General features: G+C 37.5%; 1 protein-coding gene and 1 long non-coding RNA gene across 2 annotated transcripts; both read left to right on the top strand.

Annotated features, from left to right (window-relative positions):
• The first annotated feature begins 1,363 nt into the window (after positions 1–1,363).
• LOC131434322 (DNA repair protein RAD50) lies at positions 1,364–9,832 on the top strand. Its single transcript, XM_058600993.1, has 6 exons — positions 1,364–1,563; positions 1,618–2,396; positions 2,622–3,500; positions 7,358–8,627; positions 8,689–9,569; positions 9,632–9,832. The coding sequence occupies exons 1-6, from the start codon at positions 1,495–1,497 to the stop codon at positions 9,690–9,692; spliced, it is 3,939 nt and encodes a 1,312-aa protein (XP_058456976.1). The 5' UTR covers positions 1,364–1,494; the 3' UTR covers positions 9,693–9,832.
• Positions 9,833–12,925: 3,093 nt separating this feature from the next.
• LOC131431381 (uncharacterized) lies at positions 12,926–16,323 on the top strand. Its single transcript, XR_009229672.1, has 3 exons — positions 12,926–13,000; positions 13,094–13,225; positions 16,219–16,323. It is a non-coding gene; the product is annotated as an uncharacterized LOC131431381 (long non-coding RNA).
• Positions 16,324–20,606: the final 4,283 nt, after the last annotated feature.

The raw sequence follows: 20,606 nt of genomic DNA, 5'->3' as shown, positions 1-20,606 counted from the left end.
ATCATATTTCTGATGAAATGCTGAAAGAATTATGTTGCTGCCTTTAATACAAGTCGAGATATTCACGATTAAGTTCTGCCCATTCTTCCATAAGGCTAATTTTGAAAACGCACCCCATAGTAAAGTAAGTCGTATTCACGACAAAAGCTGCACTTTGAGGAAATCAGTCCCATGTTTTTCATGCTCATGTTGTTTTCGTCAGATAAAGCTGAGCTGTCAATATTTTCCAAGAAACAAACGAAAGCTATGTATCGGTATTATAGTGACATTATACCAGTTTAACAGTAGCACTAAATGATGCTACGTAACTGCAGTGTTTTGTCATGAATAAAATAAATCTAGATTCCCCAGTGTAATAGTAATGTAATTTAGCATCCCGTGACACTTAAACCGCCGTCTTGTGAAAAATGGGTGCGTGAATGCTCCTAAAATGCATGTAGAAAGTTACCTGCGCATTTATTAGAACCACAGGAGCTAATGGAAAAAGTACACCCGTTTATCACTTGAACGCTGTCAGTGTCACCGTATAGTAGAAAATCTAGTTTTGTTTGATTTATGGTTTTATGCAATTAAATTTCAAATATATGACTTAAACGCAATTGTAAGGTTACAAACCTACAATTATGTCTTATTAGTGTTGATTGCATACCATTTTAGAGCTATCACTTAATGCTTTTGGTTTCTTGGGTATGAACTAATTCTGCTAATGTATAAAAATCCGTTCTCTCGCTTATGAATATCTTTCAAGATATTTCCAACCAGTTATGAGTGTTCTTTGATCTATTTATTTCGTTGACCAAGATTAGTATATTTCCCACTTTTACATACCAAAAAGTGCGAAGTGCAATTAGGCTCTCTGACAGCTCACTTACAACCACAAATGCAAATGAGATTGGTTTGTTTTCATCAGGAAACGAATGCATTAAACACAGTTCAGACGATCAATCAACTTCGGTCGACGTCCAGATTGGTTTATTAATTTTATTTAGCCGAATATTGCTCACGTATCCGACGTTAAAAAGTTCCGTGAACTTGACGTAGTGTCCTTTCATATGAATTGCTTACAATTAATGTTGTTGCTCCGTAATCGTTCCATTAAGGTGATAGCCGCTTGATGCTGCGTGTGAATCGCTTTTACATATTGTTTTGTTTTCATCAGGAAACGTGTTCGCCACTCATTTTTCAGTAGGGCCACCGTTCATTTTTCACCGGGCATAGAAACCTCAATGGGTGCTTGTGGTACTCATAAATGAGTATTACATTATAACTGTGTAATTTACTGATTTGTTAAAACACTAGCAACACTGACAGGAAAGCTCTTGAATCTATCCGTGCGCATAGTTTTTGACTTTGAGTAATCAAATACAGCGCGCATTTCAATCGTTCCGGTTGTTTCATGTTTTGTCACGATTTGATTCAATTTCAATGTGATTCGTTTTGTTGGACTTAGAGAGTAAGTACGAATTTCGTGATACTTTTTAACACTTCGCGATAATGTCCACAATTTGCAAATTGGAAATACGTGGCATCCGTAGTTTTGGTGTGGAAAGTGAAGATGTTCAGGTAAGTTTAAATTGAGCCCCATTTCCATCAGATTTCAATAATGTTTATTCGTAGAAAATCAAATTTCAATCCCCACTGACGTTGATTGTCGGTCAGAATGGTTGTGGAAAAACAACCATCATCGAATGTTTGAAGTACGGGCTGACCGGCGAGGTTCCCCCGGGAACGGACCGCGGCAAGGCGTTTGTTCACGATCCGAAAATTTTCCACACCGTCGAAAGCATGGGACAGGTCAAGCTAATGGTGAAGGATTTCACCGGGAACCGGGTTACCGCGACACGTTCGATGAAAGTGTCCCACAAAGGGAATACCAAACAGCCGAAGTTTGAAACGTTGGATTCGGTGGTCACGATGGAAAATACGACCGGACAAAAGACGAACCTATCCCGGCCGAGGGTGGCCGATATCAACAACGATATGTGCGATGCGATGGGCGTTTCGAAAGCCATCATCAACAATGTGATCTTCTGTCACCAGGAGGACTCGAACTGGCCGCTAGAGGAACCGAAGGAACTGAAGAAAAAATTCGATGCCATTTTCGGAACAACCGAGTACAATCGGGTAATAGAAAAGTTGATTAAGATTTCAAAGGAGTACAAGGACCGACAGAAGGAGAAACTCGGTGATTTGAAGCTGCTGAGTAACATCAAGGGCCAGGCCGAAATGAAGCAAGTGCAGCTCGAAAAAGCCGATAAAAAGAAAACTGAATTGAGTTTGGTGGTGGAAAGCTTGGAAGGATCGTTGAAACCGATCTTCGAACGTCTGGATCAAATCGCCAAGATCGAACGTGATTATTCCAAGCTGAAGCAGCAGGAAACGGAATACAAATCAAAGTGAGTTTCGTTCGGTACGGATGAGAAAAACATTAGCGGCCCTTGCACGAGTCATTAAAAATGTCATTACTAAAAATATTATCATTTTAATGAACGTGTAATGGTGCCGTAATGACAAGATTTCTATCAAATTTGAAATACATCATTACTTAGTCATCATTAAAAATGACAAAAATAATGCTCGTGTAAGGGCCGCTATTTGATGAATCGACTTTATTTTTACAGGATCAGTACCAAGGAAGATCAACAGAATTCGCTTCGCTCCAAGATACGTAGTCTGTTCGGCGGAACGCTGCCGGAGTTGGAAGTAGAAATTCGCACTTTCCAACAGTCCATGAAAATCAAACGTTCGGAATTACGCGATGCCGAAGCCGATCTGGCTTCCCGCAAAAATCAGGAAAAATTGTTGCGAACGAAACTACAGGATTTAGAATCCCGACGCGTGCAGCTAATTACCAAGCGTCAGCAAGAGCAGGAACTGATTGGTGAGCGTGGGAAAAAAATTGTGGAACTGTGTGAGCGAATGAAGCTGCCGGCTAGCGGAGATTACGAAACTACCGAAGGTCCCGAATTGGACGGTGCTCTGAAGGCCATCAAACACGGTATCCGCTCGGAGGAAAGTGAACTGCAGGCAATGGCCAAAGCGCACGACGAGGTCGACCAGAAAGCCCAGAAGGCAATCGATCGGTTGCGAGATGAAAAAACCCAACTGGAAGCAGATTTTCGGCTGAAGGGACAAATGGTGACCGACTTCGCTCGGGAGAAAGCCAAAACACAATCCGAAATTACTTCGATCGAACGGTCGGCCGAAGTGCTCAAGAAGTTGGTGGGAGAAATTGAAAAACTGGAAAAAGAATACGAAAATCAGAAGGCGAATTCCAACGTGGACGGGATGCGGCGGACACTGGCAGACAAGAAGATCAAACGGGAAGAGCTCCAGGAAAAGCTGGACAAGGTGGAGGAGCAAATTTCCGCTTTGGATGCCGTCGCCGCCAAAGCGACCGAACTTAGTTTGAAAGAGCAGCAGCTGAACGGAAAGGAATCCGAGTTCAGAAGAGTTCGCAACAAACATTCGGACAATTTGAAGCGTCTGTTTCCGACCAGGTAAATTGGCTCGCCAGTCTGATGCGTGATTGTGAAATGCTCCCTGGGTTTAGTTGTTTTGACGTAGGACTACGTCTCTGTTTTCAAAATAGGGGAGCAACTACAGCGTTCCGTTCGAAATTGCTGCTGATGAGAAATATTTCTACGCACCAACAAAAACCATGTATTTTCAGTTGTATGCGATTGAAGTTTTAAATTAGTGTCTTATTTTGCCTGCTAAAAATCTCTGATTCTACGAGCTTTCTCCAACAGAGACGATGCTTTTAAAAGCATATGAGGCATATCAGTTGGAAAGCATCGTTCTGATTCGTCCATAACTTCATCCTCAAAACCGCTTCGACGATGTTGAATCAATTGAACGATACTCAACTTACAATTTACAAATTCACTTCGAGTCAGATATACTTTTTATTCTTATACTATTAGTTTGTGGATTTTATATACATTATTCTATGCATCTTTGTTTCATTTTTTTATATAATTTATTTTACTCCGGCTTTAACCATTTTGGTCGTTCACCGGGGAGAATCTTTATTTCATTTATAATCAAACTAGTTTTCTGTTTGTATAACAATTTCGCGACAACAACTCGTGCAATCCACAAATGTCGTGCGGTTGCTGAACTGAAGGTTTTGCTCCAATATGACGCTTGTTTAGATCTAAAATATTGTTTCATGATTCAGATCTAAAATTCATATCTTGAATTTTAATCCGGTTAATTCCTGAATCTGAATTTGAATTTCGAACTTAAATTAATTCAGATTCAAAATCTAGTCTCTGAATTAGAATTCAGTTACGTGACCTTGAGTTTTAGTTTGGCCCGACTTTTTCACAAAAATGTAATGCATGTAACGCTTCATAACGTCTATAATTAACATAGAAGTAACGCTTCGTAACACCTGTAAATTACAAAAAATAACGCATGTAACGCTTCGTAACGCCTATAACTTACAAAAACGTAACGTTCCGTAACGTATGCAACGTTCAAAAACGTAACGCATCGTAACGTCTATAACTTACTAAAAAGTAACGCCTAAAACATACAAAATAGTAACGCTTCGTAACGTCTATAACTTTAAAAAAAGAACACATGCAACGCTTCGTAACGCCTAAAACTTACAAAAAAGTAACGCATATAACGCTCCGTAACGCTTATAGCTTACAAAAAAGTAACGCATGTAACGCCTATAACATGCAAAAAAGTAACGCATGTAACGCTTATAATTTACAAATACGTGACACTTCTTAACGCTCATAACTTACAAAAAAGTAACGCTTCGGAACGCCTATAACTTACCAAACAGTAACGCTCCGTAACGCCTATAACTTACAAAAAAGTGACGCATGTAACGCTTCGTAACGCCTGTGATTTACAAAAAAATAACGCTTCGAAACGCCTGTAACTTGCTAAAAACGTGACACTTCGTAACGCTCATAACTTACAAAAAAGTAACGCTTCGGAACGCCTATAACTTACCAAACAGTAACGCTCCGTAACGCCTATAACTTACAAAAAAGTAACGCATGTAACGCTCCGTAACGCCAAAACATACAAAAAAGTAACGCATGTAACGCCTATAACTTACAAAAAAGTAACGCTTCGTAACGTCTATAACTTACAAAAAAGTAACGCTTCATAACGCCTATAACTTACAAAAAAGTAACGCATGTAACGCCAATAACATACAAAAAAGTTAAGCATGTAACGCTTCGTAACGCATATAACTTACATAAAAGTAACGCATGTAACGTTTCGTCACTCGTATAACTTACAAAAAAGTAACTCATGTAACGCCTTTTACAAAAAAGTAACGCATGTAACACTTCGTAACGCCCATAATTTACAAAAAAAAGTAACGCATGTAATGCTTGGTAACGCCTATAACTGATTAAAAAGGCGGGTGGGTAATGTCACAGACATAACTGGAGGACGTGAATACGAATAAAACTGACATATTCCTTTCTCACTTCCGGATAGAGATAGTATTAGATTGTGTATATTTTGCAACTTTCATTGCTTCGCTTCCAGAATTTTTACGATACATATATACTACAGTACGACTAATTTTCGGCAAACATATTTTACCATACAATTAAATAACACGGAACAAATACAGTTTTGTAGATTTAGATACTAGTAGAAATACTCAAAATCCTTTGGAAATATTTGAGTGGTTCTAAAAAACCACTTTGCGTAATTTGTCCAATGTTTATAATTGTTAAAATTTAAGAACTAATATATGAATCTGGGGCACGCTCCGAATTCAGCTGCAAATTTCCAGAATCTAGATCAAAAACCCAGGACATAAATTTAGTTCTAGAAGTAAGAAACTGAAGTTATTTTTAGAATTTTCCAAATTGCGTTATAGAACTAAATTCTGAACTTGAATTCCAAGTCTTAATATAGGAACTGAATTCACTTCCAGCATCTAATCCCTGAAATCATGTCCACAATTTAGTTCCAACATATAGGTTCTGAATTCTGGAAATGAATGCTGAGACTGAATTTATGAATTAAATTCTAAAATTCAATTCAGGAATTAAAGTTTTGAATTCAGTTTTGAAATGAAGGATTGTACATGATTGCGATACGAATATCGATATTTAAGCTTCTCTTCGTCAAGCTTGTATTCAAGTTTTGTATGCAAGCAATTATTTTTAAAGCGGTTCTCTACCTTTCTGCGATTTCGATTGAAGTGATAAACTTTTTCTCATTATCAATCGAGTTCATCTTATATAAATTAGAAATTAATCTTATGCACTCAAAAGCGATGCTTTCCCTTTGATATATCGCTTACTTCTTCAAAACCGTCGACTATGGCAGGGAAATCTGGTATGCCGAAGATTTTTTGCAGACAAAATAGGACACTGCTAGCTATTAATCATTATTTCAATGATATACATTTAAAAATACATGGCTATGAACATTTAAATCAATACGTAGAAATATTTCCAATCAAATGGTGACATAATATTAATAATTGATACAAAATTGACTGAGCTGTAATTGTTCAAAACCTGACCACATTTTTCTTGAGTTTCTAATATATAGAAAACAAAAATGTGTTCCACATAAAAATTAACTTCTTGAATTTAGCTAAAAATTCAGTTCTCTACTACTGCTGGTTTATTGCTGGCCACGACGTCTGAATGCGAAGAAGAGCACCACCTGAGCAAGTTTTTACCACCTCATTATTACTGATGGTGGTGAAGAACATCAGCACGATAACCAGGTCCGTCTAACTTACTAGAAAAAATGAATAATGCTCGGTCAAGTTTTAACTACTACACTCGGCCAGTAGAACACCGCAACTGATATGTGCCTGACTACCTCAAAACCGTCGTCCTGGTGCGAAAAAGACAAGCAAACGAGATGAGTTTTCCTCGTTGTTTCCAAAAGTAAGAGAAAAAATAGATTTTGAGTTATTTATGAAATTTTTACACTGTTGAAAATTTAATCACAAATTCCTGATTATATTGCTGATAGCATGGAGAAAAAATTATGTTGTTGCGTTAAGTATAACAAGAGATATTCACGCTCAAAAACTTATCACTCTCCCAGAGGGTAAATTTTGAAAAGGCGCCCCATAGTAAAGTAAGTCGTATTCACGACAAAAGTAAGGCCTTTAACGCTTCGTAATGCCTATAAGTTTCAAACGCTACGTAACACCTATGAATTGCAAAAATAACGCATGTAAGAAATATTAAAAAGTTCACCAACACCAGTTTACTGAACGGTTCTTTTTAGGGCATCCTAAATTTTTAAGAAATAATTTTCGGAAGTATGTCCTACGTCAACAGTTCGAACCATCCCATAGGGCTGTCCGTTATATTTATTTGTCTCCTTTTGAATTCAGAACCATCGAAACCAACTTCAAACGCAACGTTCAGGATTTGTACGACGACCTCCAGCGGCAGATCAAACACCTGAACGAATCGATGCGTCAGTCGCAGGTAATCGTGACGGAGATGGAAACGACCCGGCGCTCTCAGAAGCGAGATCTCGAGCGAATGGAGAAAGAGCTCACCGAAAACAAGGATAAAATTTACTCCGCCTGTCAGGGCAATCCGTACGATGAGGTGCTGGCGAAGCTGAAGGAGAAGATCACCAAAAACAATCTGGAGCACGGCGAGTTGCGCTCGGCGGAGGTCCTCTACAAGAAGTACATCTCCCGCATCGAGGCGGACAGCTGTTGTCCGGTTTGTCACAAAGAAATGGTCGGTTCGGATGTGCAGGACGTCAGTTCGGAGCTTTCGGACGAAATTCGACGGATGCCGGAGAAAATCGAAGCGCTCGAACGGCAGCTGAAAGCAGATCAAGCAAAGTACGATCGAATGTTGGCGCTTCAGCCATATTCGGAATTGGTGGAAAAACAATCGACGGACATTGTTAAACTAAAGCAGCAGCTTAAAAACACCGAGAGTCGTCTGTCGGAGGCATCGGCCGAATTGGAGGAATGCCAGATGGCAATTATTGAACCCGGTTCCAGCGCACAGTTGATCAATTCCATTCTCGGTGATATGAGCATTCTGGATGAATCGGCTAAAGATTTGGAACGGGGACGGAAAGCCGTTGCCGAGCTGAAACAAGAACTCGCAGAACGGACTCCACAAGGTACGCGTAGTTCTTCACTGGAGGATTTAAAGCTCGAACGGGAGGCTCTCCGGGGTGAGCTGCGAAGTGAACGCAACTCGATCGATGCCCTGCAGAACAAGATCGACAAAGAAACTGCCCGGCTGAATGAACTTCACCAACAGTTCAATCAGATGAAGGAGAAAAAAATTCAACTGCAGGAGTCGGTACAATCGTTGGATCAGAAGAAGGCCAAAGAGAAGGAACTGGGTGAGAAAATTGCTGTTTGCCAGCAGGAGATGAACGAAGCGGAACGGAAGCTTGTTCCCGTTCGAATGCAACTGAGCACCGAAGAAGACGCCAAAATTAAGAAGAAAGAGGAAAACAGACTTACGATGAGCAAAGCTCAGTTGGCACTGGAACGGCTCAAACGAATGGACGGGGACATTTCGCGACTGGGCAGTGAGCTGGTGGCCCTTGCCAAGCTTCGTTTACACGATGAGATACAGAAAATGGAACGGAAGCTCAACGAAGCCGCCGAAGAAACGAAACAGGTAGGAACAGGTTGTTATATAATAACAATTTAAATTCAGTTTTGCTTTTTGCTTCCACTAGATAACCAGTGACATCGAGGAAGCTAGTGCCCGTATCGATGAGTTGAAGAAGGACATCTCCAATCAGGACATGATAGAGCGTGACTTTCTGGATAACCGGGATCTGAAGAAGATTTTCGCAGAAACGGAGATTCTACGGGAGAAATTGGATGCGCTCATGCGAAGCATTGGAGATCTGAACGCTCCGAATGTTGCCCAGGAGCGCAACAATCTGCTCGAACAACGGGACACCATTCAGGCAAAGAAAAGTGAAATTACCGGTCAGATTAACGAACTGGAAAGTCAGGCTCAATCGCTGCGCAAAGAGATGGAGCAACCGGTGTTTAAAAATGCCGTACGGAACTATCTGAAAACGTTCGGAGAGTCGGTTGTGATTGAGAAATTGATCAGCGACATACTGAAGTACCGGGATGCTTTGGATTGGGCCCTGATGAAGTATCACGCCGAAAAGATGGAGCAGATTAACCGTTCGATATTCTCACTGTGGAGGGATATTTACCGTGGGAACGATATCGACTACATCTGCATTAAAACGGAGGACGAATCGAAAGCGGAGAGTAAAACATCGGAGAGACGTCGGGCCTACAATTATCGGGTGGTGCAGGCCAAGAACGACGTGGAAATCGATATGCGAGGCCGGTGCAGTGCCGGACAGAAGGTGCTGGCTTCGCTGATCATTCGCATGGCACTGGCCGAAACGTTCAGCAACAACTGCGGTGTGATGGCGCTCGATGAACCGACGACTAATCTGGATCGGGAAAATATTGCTTCCCTGTGCGAGAGTTTGCGAAGTATCGTCACGGAACGGGAGAGTGGTAATTTCCTACTGATCATCATTACCCACGATGAGGAATTCGTTACCAGTCTGGAGAAGTTTGACACGTACGTCGTCGTTTAAATTGAGTATTTTTAAGTTGAATAGTTATTTTGTCCTCTCGTTACAGCTATTATCGAATTTCCCGGGATAAGAATGGAAAATCCGTAATTAAAGAGGAACAACTTTAAAATTTGCGGCTTTAACTAACCTTACAAACATTTCAACTCTTTTGGCTTTGCATTGGCTTGTTTCTAGTTAAATTTCATTGAATTGTTACCTGTTTTTTATGTTAATATTCTTTCAATAAACATACTGTATTCCATTTGATTCAAAGAATCACCGTATTGAAATAAAACGTTTTGGTTATCTTCTGTGCCAAATATATAATTATTTGAATGCGTTTCATCACTGTTGTGCCATAAAAACTAGTAAGAAGTATACTATCCGTGAAAATGCGCTATCAATTGAGCCACACTGGAGAAAAAAAGCCGCAAGTTCCACTGTCTGGCAGCGCTTTACAGAAAAAAGACGGGTGGGTAATGGCAGAGGCATAACTGCATGACGTGAACACGAATAAAACTGACAAGCTTTTTTCACACTTCCGAATAATGCGAATTTTGAAACTTTTATTACTTCGCTACCAGAATTGTAACAGTGCATCTGTACTAAAGTACGACAAACATATTTTACCATACAACTAAATAAGGGGCTATCCATAAAAGACGTGACGCTTTTTTTGACGATTTTTGACTCCCCATTCCCCCTCTGTCACAAATTGTCCCAGAAGCAAAGACCTTCTTGTTTTAGGTAAAGAATAATATTTCCTTAGTGTAGCATACAGGCAAAGACATTATATTAACACATTTCCCGAACAAATCATTGGCAACACGAACCTTTTTTGCGAGCATGTCGCCCTCAGGTGAGTCCGCATCGAATCTCATACATATAAGTAGGGGAGAGAAATGTCAAATTCGTGCGCGCCAAAATAGCAGGGCTGCACACCCATACAATTGACATGAAGATTGATTTCGCTCCAAGCTGACAGGGTCTGATACAGGGCTGAGAAAATAAAGACCAAAGTATTGATCTTCCGTCACACAATGGGTAGTGATTTTGAGCTAAAATTATTCTTGATTTATGTAAGTTCAAACATTGGATGATTCGATAAGCTTTGATGTTGGTGGAGGAAAATCTGCATCAGAAAAAAAACTGCATCAGAATCAGATAAGAGAAATTCTTATGATATACTATTATCAATGCTAGAAAATCAAATTACTGAAAAAATTGTCAGTGCATAACTTAAGTTAAACCGTTTGAAGGCATCTTTTTCTCTTTTACTCATATTAGGCAAAATTTATTAATTTCGCTTATTTACTCGCTCCTCCGTGCACTTTTGCTGATCACAACAGAAATGAATTCCTGCATCATTAATTTCCGAATTTACAAGAAGAAGCTTTTGCATCAACAAATACGTTTTCCTATAGAATGTAAATGTTTATTGTGGAAATTTTTTTCAGGAAATAGGGCAAAGCAGTAATATAATTAGGTATTTAAAAAATGCGCTCATTGAAAATATTGGACGTCACATTCCAAAAACCTCCCCCGTCCCCCTGTCTCAAAAGGTCACGTTTTATGAAACACCCCCCTCCCCCTTGCGATGTGACGTCTGTTATGGACAGCCCCTAACATGGAACGCCTACAGTTTTTTTTTTGCTGATTTAGATACTCAGTAGAGGTGAACTTCGAATAATCATATTTCAATGATTCTAAAACGAACCGATTTACGGAATTTATATAATGTTTATAACTGTTGTGTCTTATTTACCATCATTTAGTAAAATTTTTGAATTCTAGAACTGGATTCAAGAACTAAATCAGAAATCTAACAGTTCGGCTGAAAAGTTCGTATCGTTTTATACAAACACACATATTTTGCCAAAATTCGTTTTTATTATTCAACATAATTGCCATCAGAGGCGATACAGCGATTATAGCGATCTTCCAACTTTTCGATACCATTTTTGTAGTACGATTTGTCCTTTACCTCAAAATAGGCCTCAGTTTCAGCGATTAACTCTTCATTTCTTCTAAATTTTTTACCAGCGAGCATTCTCTTGAGGTCTGAGAACAGGAAAAAGTCAGTGGGGGCCAAATCTGGAGAATACGGTGGATGAGGGAGCAATTCGAAGCCCAATTTGTTCAATTTCAGCATGGTTTTCATCGACTTGTGACACGGTGCATTGTCTTGATGAAACAAAACTTTTTTTTTCTTCAAATGAGGCCGTTTTTTGAAATTTCGTCCTTCAAACGCTCTAATAACGCTATATAATAGTCACTGTTGATGGTTTTTCCCTTTTCAAGGTAGTCGATGAAAATTATACCATGCGAATCCCAAAATACAGACGCCATAACCTTACCGGCCGATTGTTGAGTCTTTCCACGCTTTGGGTTCGGTTCATCACGTGCAGTCCACTCAGCTGACTGTCGATTGGACTCCGGAGTGAAGTGATGGAGCCATGTTTCGTCCATTGTTATATATCGACGAAAAAAATCGGTTTTATTTCGATATAACAGCTCCAAACACTGCTCAGAATCATCAATTCGTTGTTGTTTTTGATCGATTGTGAGCTCATGCGGCACCCATTTTGCAGAAAGCTTTCTCATATCCAAATATTCGTGAATAATATGTCCAACACGTTCCTTTGATATCTTTAGGGTGTCAGCTATCTCGATCAACTTCACTTTACGGTCATTGAAAATCATTTTGTGGATTTTTTTCACGTTTTCATCGGTAACAGCCTCTTTTGGACGTCCACTGCGTTCATCGTCTTCGGTGCTCATATGACCCGTACGAAATTTTGCAAACCACTTACGAATTGTTGCTTTGCCCGGTGCAGAGTCTGGATAACACTCATCAAGCCTTTTTTTGGTATCGGCGGCACTTTTTTTCATCAAAAAGTAGTGTTTCATCAACACACACAGCAAAAAAAGTTGTAATAATTCTCGATGTAATTTCTACTAATGTGCTTGAAATAAAGACGTAATCGTTAATTGGAGACATTATTGCATTTTTCAAAAGCGATAATACCCTAATCTTCTATTATTACAACAAAACAACGTACTGAACTAATGAACATCAAATTGATTGAATCTTGTATGCAAATCGACATAATATCACAATCGAAGTTATATAGTAAAAAATTTCCATCAAATAATGTAATATCAAGCATGAGAACGTCTATGTAATTCTGCTCGCGTAAAATTCTGTCCTATGAAATGCGTGTCATTACACGCTGGGATTTATTAACACGTTGAAATTAATGCACATCGATACTTCCCCTAAAATTGTGTGATATTACACTATGGCGCGCATTATTAAATTAAAGTGTTTTTTCCCCAGTGCAATGCTGTTTGTGTCAAACTTTGTGGGCCATTCGTGAGCTAAGAGCTAAACTCGTAAGTTCAGGAAAAACTCAAAGACCTTTTCGTTTTCTGGGTAAGTAATATGAAATATTTTGTAATGAATAATATCATTAACGCTATAACTGCCACGGATTTAATGTTCAGAAAATTATTCATCTATTTCCAGCGCCGGTATCAGAGTTCGCCGTTTTTTTCTTTCCTTTGTGCTGTTGCTAAGGACGGCTAAGACCGCTCACGGTCCATCTTGCAACAGAGTTCATCGTTTATCAGCAAACTTTGTTTTCGGAAACTACAATATGTAAGTATTCCTATTGTCATATTCGCACCCATGAACATTCTCATCGTATTTGTTTTGTTGCTTTTTGTTCTTAGACGAAAAGAAATGGGTAACGTTGTATACATAATTATATTCATATATTTTTATCATTCACATTTATGTATGCGTTACGCAATAACTTGAAAACTTGACTAGTAATACTAGCTGTCATATACTAATGGATTCAGTTCGGCAATTCAACTATTCCACACAAAAAAATCTACTGGTTTGATTAGAATTAAAGCTCGTTGTGCTTGAAAGTCTACGCGCTTTACTTTAATCTACTCATATTTTTATGCGATTAGTGCTTTTTATTGTAATGTGATAATTCCGAATTACGTGTCCTTCGATTTTTTTTATTACTTATTAGCAGGACAAAAGTAAAGCAGTTTGCAACCTTTCTAGACCGTCATCACAACTTTTGATGAAAACATACTTTTAAGTTTCTGTCGAAAAACCAATATAAATTAAACAGCATCCTTCTTAATTTAAATTCTATGCTTTATGTGCAGTGCGCAATTTGAGAACATCGATGCGTACCGATCGCATGTTCATATACATCGATTCAACCAACTTTTTCCATGCAATCTAAGTGGCTGCTGAAGATGATCTGGGTCGGTGGATGCACTCAATTATTCCGAAAATATCGACAAAGGCATGGTTCAGGGGACTGGATGTGAGTAGAGATTTCATTCGTGTGATGTCCAGACTCATGTCCAATCACTACACGTTAGATGCACATCTCCTTCGAATTGGGCTCTCCGAGACTAATCATTGTGCTTGCGGAGAAGGTTATCGAGATATTGATCATGTCGTTTGGACATGCGTGGAGTATCGTGATGTCAGATCTCAACTAATAAATTCTTTGCGTACCCAAGGTAGACTATCCAATGTCCCAGTTCGAGACATTCTTGCTTGTCGTGACCTTTCATACATGAAACTTATTTATCATTTCATAAAGAAAACTGGAGTTTCAATTTAATAAAGGCCCCTTTCAAGACTTAGTTCTGATCCCAGCTGCGTCCATGAGTTCAACCAATAGCTAAATTAGAATAAAAATAATGTAATGATACAAACAAACTCGAAACAGTTTATGAAATTATTAACAAAATGTCTGAAAATAACAGCTTATTTTATAATTTATAGAAGTTAATCGTTTGGTTCAAATAATATTTCCGAGTAGATTTCATAATTAATGACGAGTTACCTAAGATGATATTTAAGTAATAAGAGAATATGTTTTAATGAATGCAAAACGTTGTGACTATGTTAGAATTAAATTAGGATAAGAATATTATGTAAAAGTGATGCTACGGCGAAGAAAAACTTATGTAAACTGCCTTAAGAAATAAACGTATTTATGGGGAAAAAAAGTGGCTGCCGAATTGTGTTCAGGACATATACGAGTTTTTTTGCGCATTTACGGTCGCTGTCATTCATCGGAGTATGTTTCGGATGATCAAATCATGTTAAAGTGTACAGTTGAAGGATGCTTATATAGCCATATATGTTTCAAGACAATGTCTAGACATCTCAAAGATCATTTATCCCTAGGGGAAACTGTTTCTTGTCCCTTGAAATGCAGAGCAAAGCGATTTATGACCAAAAATAGTTTATCGATCCACAATATGTATTACCACAATCCAATCGTCCATAATTCAGACCGTTCCAGCACTATCAATGGAAAATTGGATAGATTGACTGAACCGCCAGCTCTTCAATTAACAATTGTAGACAGTGCTGATGGAAGCAGCGATGTTAAACTGGATGATAATATAAATATAACAAATGCCGAAAAGTCCATTGGTCTTATGTTTTTGATTCTTTTATCAAAGCATTACGTATCGAATGAGGCTGTACAGAATATTGTAGAACACCTGAATGAATTTTCTTCCATACTTCCATTCTTTTTGTTCTCTTTTGAGTCCAATAATGTAATGCGGGTTGAACGTCGCAAACGATTACTGTTACACTCTCGTCCTGAAAATGTCATAATGATCAATAAGTATGTATTTGTAACAAATTTGATATCAATCCGTTTAGTAGTTCCGGAGTTATGCCGTTACAAACATTAATTCCCCCTAACCCCTCCCCCCTCCTCCCCATAATCATGTCTAAGGTATGCAAAATGTTTCTATGGTCTTCAAAACGTATTAATACTTGTCAAGTTATATGAATTTTTCCATCATTCACCCCCACCCCCTTAACGAAACTTGCTATGCTCTCTCCCATATAAAAATTTCTTCAGGACTATTTTTGAAGAGCAAAAAGCAGGGTAACAGAGGTATTTTGGCCCACTTTAGGATTGATTTTATTTTGGCACACTTTGTAAAAATATCCACAAATGTTGTAATATCTTTGAAAAATCCTTCCGCAATAGGTAATTTTATATAATTAGCTTGATGCTTGGAAATCCGATCAGTAGTTCTTGTTATGGCGTTACAAACACAAACTTACATGCATTATATGTATATATATATATATATATATATATATATATATATATATATATATATATATATATATATATATATATATATATATATATATATATATATATATATATATATATATATATATATATATATACATATATATATACATATATATACATATATATATATATATATATATATATATATATATATATATATATATATATATATATATATATATATATATTTATATATATATATATATATATATATATATATATATATATATATATATAGATATATATATATATATATATATATATATATTTATATATATATATATATATATATATATATATATATATATATATATATATATATATATATATATATATATATATATATATTTATATATATATATATATATATATATATATATATATATATATATATATATATATATATATATATATATATATATATATATATATATATATATATATATATATATATATATATAACGTGCATTATCTATTATAGGACCTGTATGATAACACCGATGACACGCCAGACTCCGCTGCTCCAAGTCCATCTTCAAATATCCCGTTGGAAAAACTCGAAGGCGAAACCAGTGGAAACAAAGACCCGCCGGCGAGCAAAGCAATGCAAACTGTGCTTTTATCGAATTACTATTCTACAATAACTTTCGAGAATCAGTGTGATGTATTCCCTCCTTCGTGTACATTAAAGCGATATATTAACGTTATGGAAGACGAACCGAATGAGGTTATGGAAATGCAAACCAGCCCTAGTTTTTCAGTTACTAAAATACGAAAAACATACAAAATGGATGCTTCTACAACACTATTGCTTTCCCAGTTTCAAATAGACTGGTCGATTATTCCATATGATATTGTGAGTTAATTGGAAAACCTCGAAAGAAGTATCTTAAATGAGACTGACCACAATAGATTTGTCGATCACATTATCGGCCAGATACGAAATATAACAACTTCAATTCCTTTTGCGTGCTTCGGCAAATAGCTCAAGTTATTACGAATAAATATCCCTTTTTTATTGATATGGATGACGATGGTATGATAATAGGAAACGGATGTAGCAGTTTAACAGAAAAATTGAAAAATAGGAACTCGTATTTGAACCGCGCCCATAAAAGCGGTAATTACAACAAATACTTGAAAATTGGAGACGACCCAATGAGACAGTGCCGGGTTGGAATCAACGATAATTATTATTTCTCCGGAGAACCTCATATGTCTAAGATTTGTTTGCAGAAACTTTTGAAAAATGAAGATTGGGATGAGGAACTTCTTACGTCTACAAAATCCTACATCCGCTTCAAGATCGATTCAAGCTCAATGGATGATCTCATGGAGAGCTTTTCAATCATAAGAAAAACTGTTTTTTTTTAATATCATTTTTTTGAAGCAACTGGTGTAAGAGCGAATCAATTCAAAGAAAACTTCTTTAAAAAAACGAGAGAAAATTATTGTTGTATCTAACACATACCGTAATAAAGCCATGCACATTATGGATTCAGCCGATGAAAGGGAACTATTTTCGGGAATCACAAGATTATTTAAAGAAGACCTCTCTGAAATAATCCATGAAGAAAAAGATGACACTGAAGAAACGATCGACAAAAAATACCCGATAATTGTTGTAGTGGGTAAGATCGAAATTTTTTTTGTTCTTTATAGTCAAAAGTTTTATTCCCATTGCAATTGAAATTTGGAAAGCAGTGCTAAGGTCAATCATTTATGACGTTTTTCATTGAAAAACACTGGTGGCGTGGATTGCTCTGGTTTTGCACTTTCGAGCACAAATGGCAATTAAACACCGTCAGAATATTGTATTTCTGCTCGAAAGTTCAAAACCAGGCAATCTACGCCACAAGTGCTTTTCAATGAAAAACGGCATTAGAAATGCATTTAAAGGAATGCAAGTTACGAGTGGTCGCTTGTAGTTGAGCCCCCAACCCACTGCAGATGATTTTCGATGAAAAAGTTCGAAACTGAGTTATTTTTGGTTTCAAACGAAACTGTTCCATAGATTTTACAAAAATCTCGGTTGATTTTTCATTAGGGCGTATAAGCAAGTGACAGTTTCTCTTTGATCACTCTCTCTTTCGATTATTGTGGTGTGATTAAAAAGCTTTTCTTTGATTTCACTACACTGTTCGAAAGTCGTATGTTTCGGGTATCATTTTATGCAGAGTTGAGTGATAAACTTGGAAACTGCTTGGTAATTAATAGAAGAGAAAGTAAACAAAGAGAAACTCACTTGCTTATACGCCTTAATGAAAAATCAACCGAGAAATCATGAATCAGGATTGCAACCGCTAACGTATTATGCATTGCACATTGATCGTAATGTAAGCTACTGCATGACCAAATTGTGATTTTCAACCAATGGGAATAAAAAAGAAAAAATATGTCTAATTTTGGCATTCTAAACGATTTTAAACTTTTGTGTTTATTTTATTTTAGGTTCAACTCAACAATTCTATGTTCATGAGCAGGGCCACAGGGTCAGTGAACATCTTGACAGCTTTGCTTCGGTCATACAACACCTCATCATGTTTTATTTTATTTTTATTATCATTATCCGCCAGTGCTCTCTAAAACTTTAGAGTTCATTCAACTTTATTTTTTGAAGCTAAGACCAGTGAAAGGTACTCGATCGAAAGCAACTCTAGTAGGCCAACAGCAACGCATGGTCCGATTACTATTAATAAAATTAGCGAAACACGATAACTGTTAATCATATTAAATCTGTAATTGAAACAAAAAATAAAATACGTTTTTGTTATTACTTTATCCTATTTTTTTTGTTTCCATATAAATTCCCACAATTTATGTTTTTGTAAATGTTTAAAATAGGTACATAATAATACCTATATTCACGAAATACATCGTTTGCAATTACGTTGTTTTAAATTACATTGTTTGTGGTCACATCGATTGCCGTCACGCTATTCTTCATCACGTCGTGCTACATTACAATAAATACAGTACATCTCCTTAATCACATCAATACTCATACGTCGTTTCAATAAGGCGTATAGGTGTGCTATATTACAACAATCAACTTAATCATTGATGTGCAGCGATTTTGATGTGATATCACAATTTATTTTTTTCTGTGCACGAAATTCCTTTTTTTCCATTTTTTTCACAATAACAAAAGTAGCTTCACTCAAAATGCAATATCTCACAAACTAATAATCAGACAGCTGTCAAATTTATACACGTATCTTTTGAAGGTTGGTACTAACTGAAAATGGTATGGATTTAATTCTAGTGGCGCCCTCTCATATAAACGATACGAACTTTTCAGCCGATCTGTTAAGACAAGTTCAAAATTTAAAACAAGTTGCAGAATTCAGGTTAGGAATCCAGATCAAGAAATCAGGGCATAAGATCAGTTCTAGTGTCAGAATCCAGGTTCCGAATTACAGTTACAGAACTGAAATCTCAACTTGAGTTTCGAACCGTAACAAAAACAAAACCTGTTCTAATCCGTAGTGGTGTAATGATGTCTTTCTCATATCTCAAATATTCTCATATATAAATGTTTGGTATTCTTCGAAATAATTTTCTTTGACTCTTGAAAAACAAAAGGTTTGTCCATAAACTAGTATTACCTATAGAGTGAAAAATACTCAGGTTGGTTAGGCTGTGTTGGTTGTCCCAGAAAGTATGGACGCAAGCAAAAACCGCTGCCATTTCGCAATGGTCCAGAATCTGTCAATTTTTAAGACTGCGTCCTGTTGTTTACACTCATCTCTAACCACTTGTGCAGTTGTTTATTCGTTTTCATTAGTTTGTTTCGAAATGCGTGGACTTTCAGCAGAACAACGTCGAAAAGCCCTTTTCACGAAACTGTGTTGGTTTCGCACTTAGCAACGAGGATTTGAGCAAACCTGATATAAAAACCAGGTTCGAAGCTGACCCGATTTTCAGTTCAACTAAGTTGAAACTAGCATCGAAACCAGCCTTCAAACAAACGGTTTGACAACTGTTAGAGTGGAAACTGGGTTAGGTTTGGTATCAAGCGAAAACGACATAAAACTAAACTCGGAACATGGATTCTGGAGCAAGATTTTGAAAATTAATTCAGTTCTTTTATTAAGGTCCGGAATTCAAGTTCAAAATTCAATCCTAGAACTAATATCGGATGCTGGAAGAACGTAAACTTCTTCAGCTTCGTCCAGTGCTGTCTGTACTTACCAAGCACTGTGAGAAAGTGCCCGAATGTATGCAAATTACGCTATTGATAGTTCCCTCTTCAAGTGAGCTCTCCTCGTGCGGCTTTAACTTTGGTTTGGGCGTGCGAGCGCACCGGATAAAATACAAACAGTGTAATTTACCTCTTTTGTTCTTTCGATGGCCGGGCGTGAGGGAAGTGGGAAGTTCACACATGCTTCCAGCACCGGCGGTGGTTAATAATAGGGATTGAGGCGCTTTCTCCCTTTTTCCGCTCCGTGCATCCGCAAAGATGCAAAGCGGCCGGAGGAGAGCGGTAAGCCGTAACAGGATCATCTTGTTGTTTTCCCCGTGTCTAGCGTTTCTTACAGACGCCCACACCCGGGAGCTCAAGTGTGCGTGCTTGTTGATTTACATAATTTTAGCTTTGGTTCAATTTAATTGATTGACTTTGATCCTTTTCGAACGTCGAATAGACGAGGAGGAGTAGCCGGAGGATGAGTGCGATATGAGAAGATGTTTATTGTTATCAGCCGTGCAGTGGTCTGGAATACGTGATTTTTTGACTGCAAGCCTTTCACCTCGTAGGTTTGCCGGATAATTTTCAAGGAGCTGATTTTCGAAGGCGGTTGAACATGGGGCTGTCTCAGACTAAATTTCTCGATACGTGCTGATATATAAAGCGCCTGTCAAGCGGCT

The sequence above is a fragment of the Malaya genurostris genome, chromosome 1 (genome assembly GCF_030247185.1).
Source record: "Malaya genurostris strain Urasoe2022 chromosome 1, Malgen_1.1, whole genome shotgun sequence".
Lineage (NCBI taxonomy): Eukaryota > Metazoa > Arthropoda > Insecta > Diptera > Culicidae > Malaya > Malaya genurostris.
This window is presented reverse-complemented; position numbering and strand designations above follow the sequence as displayed.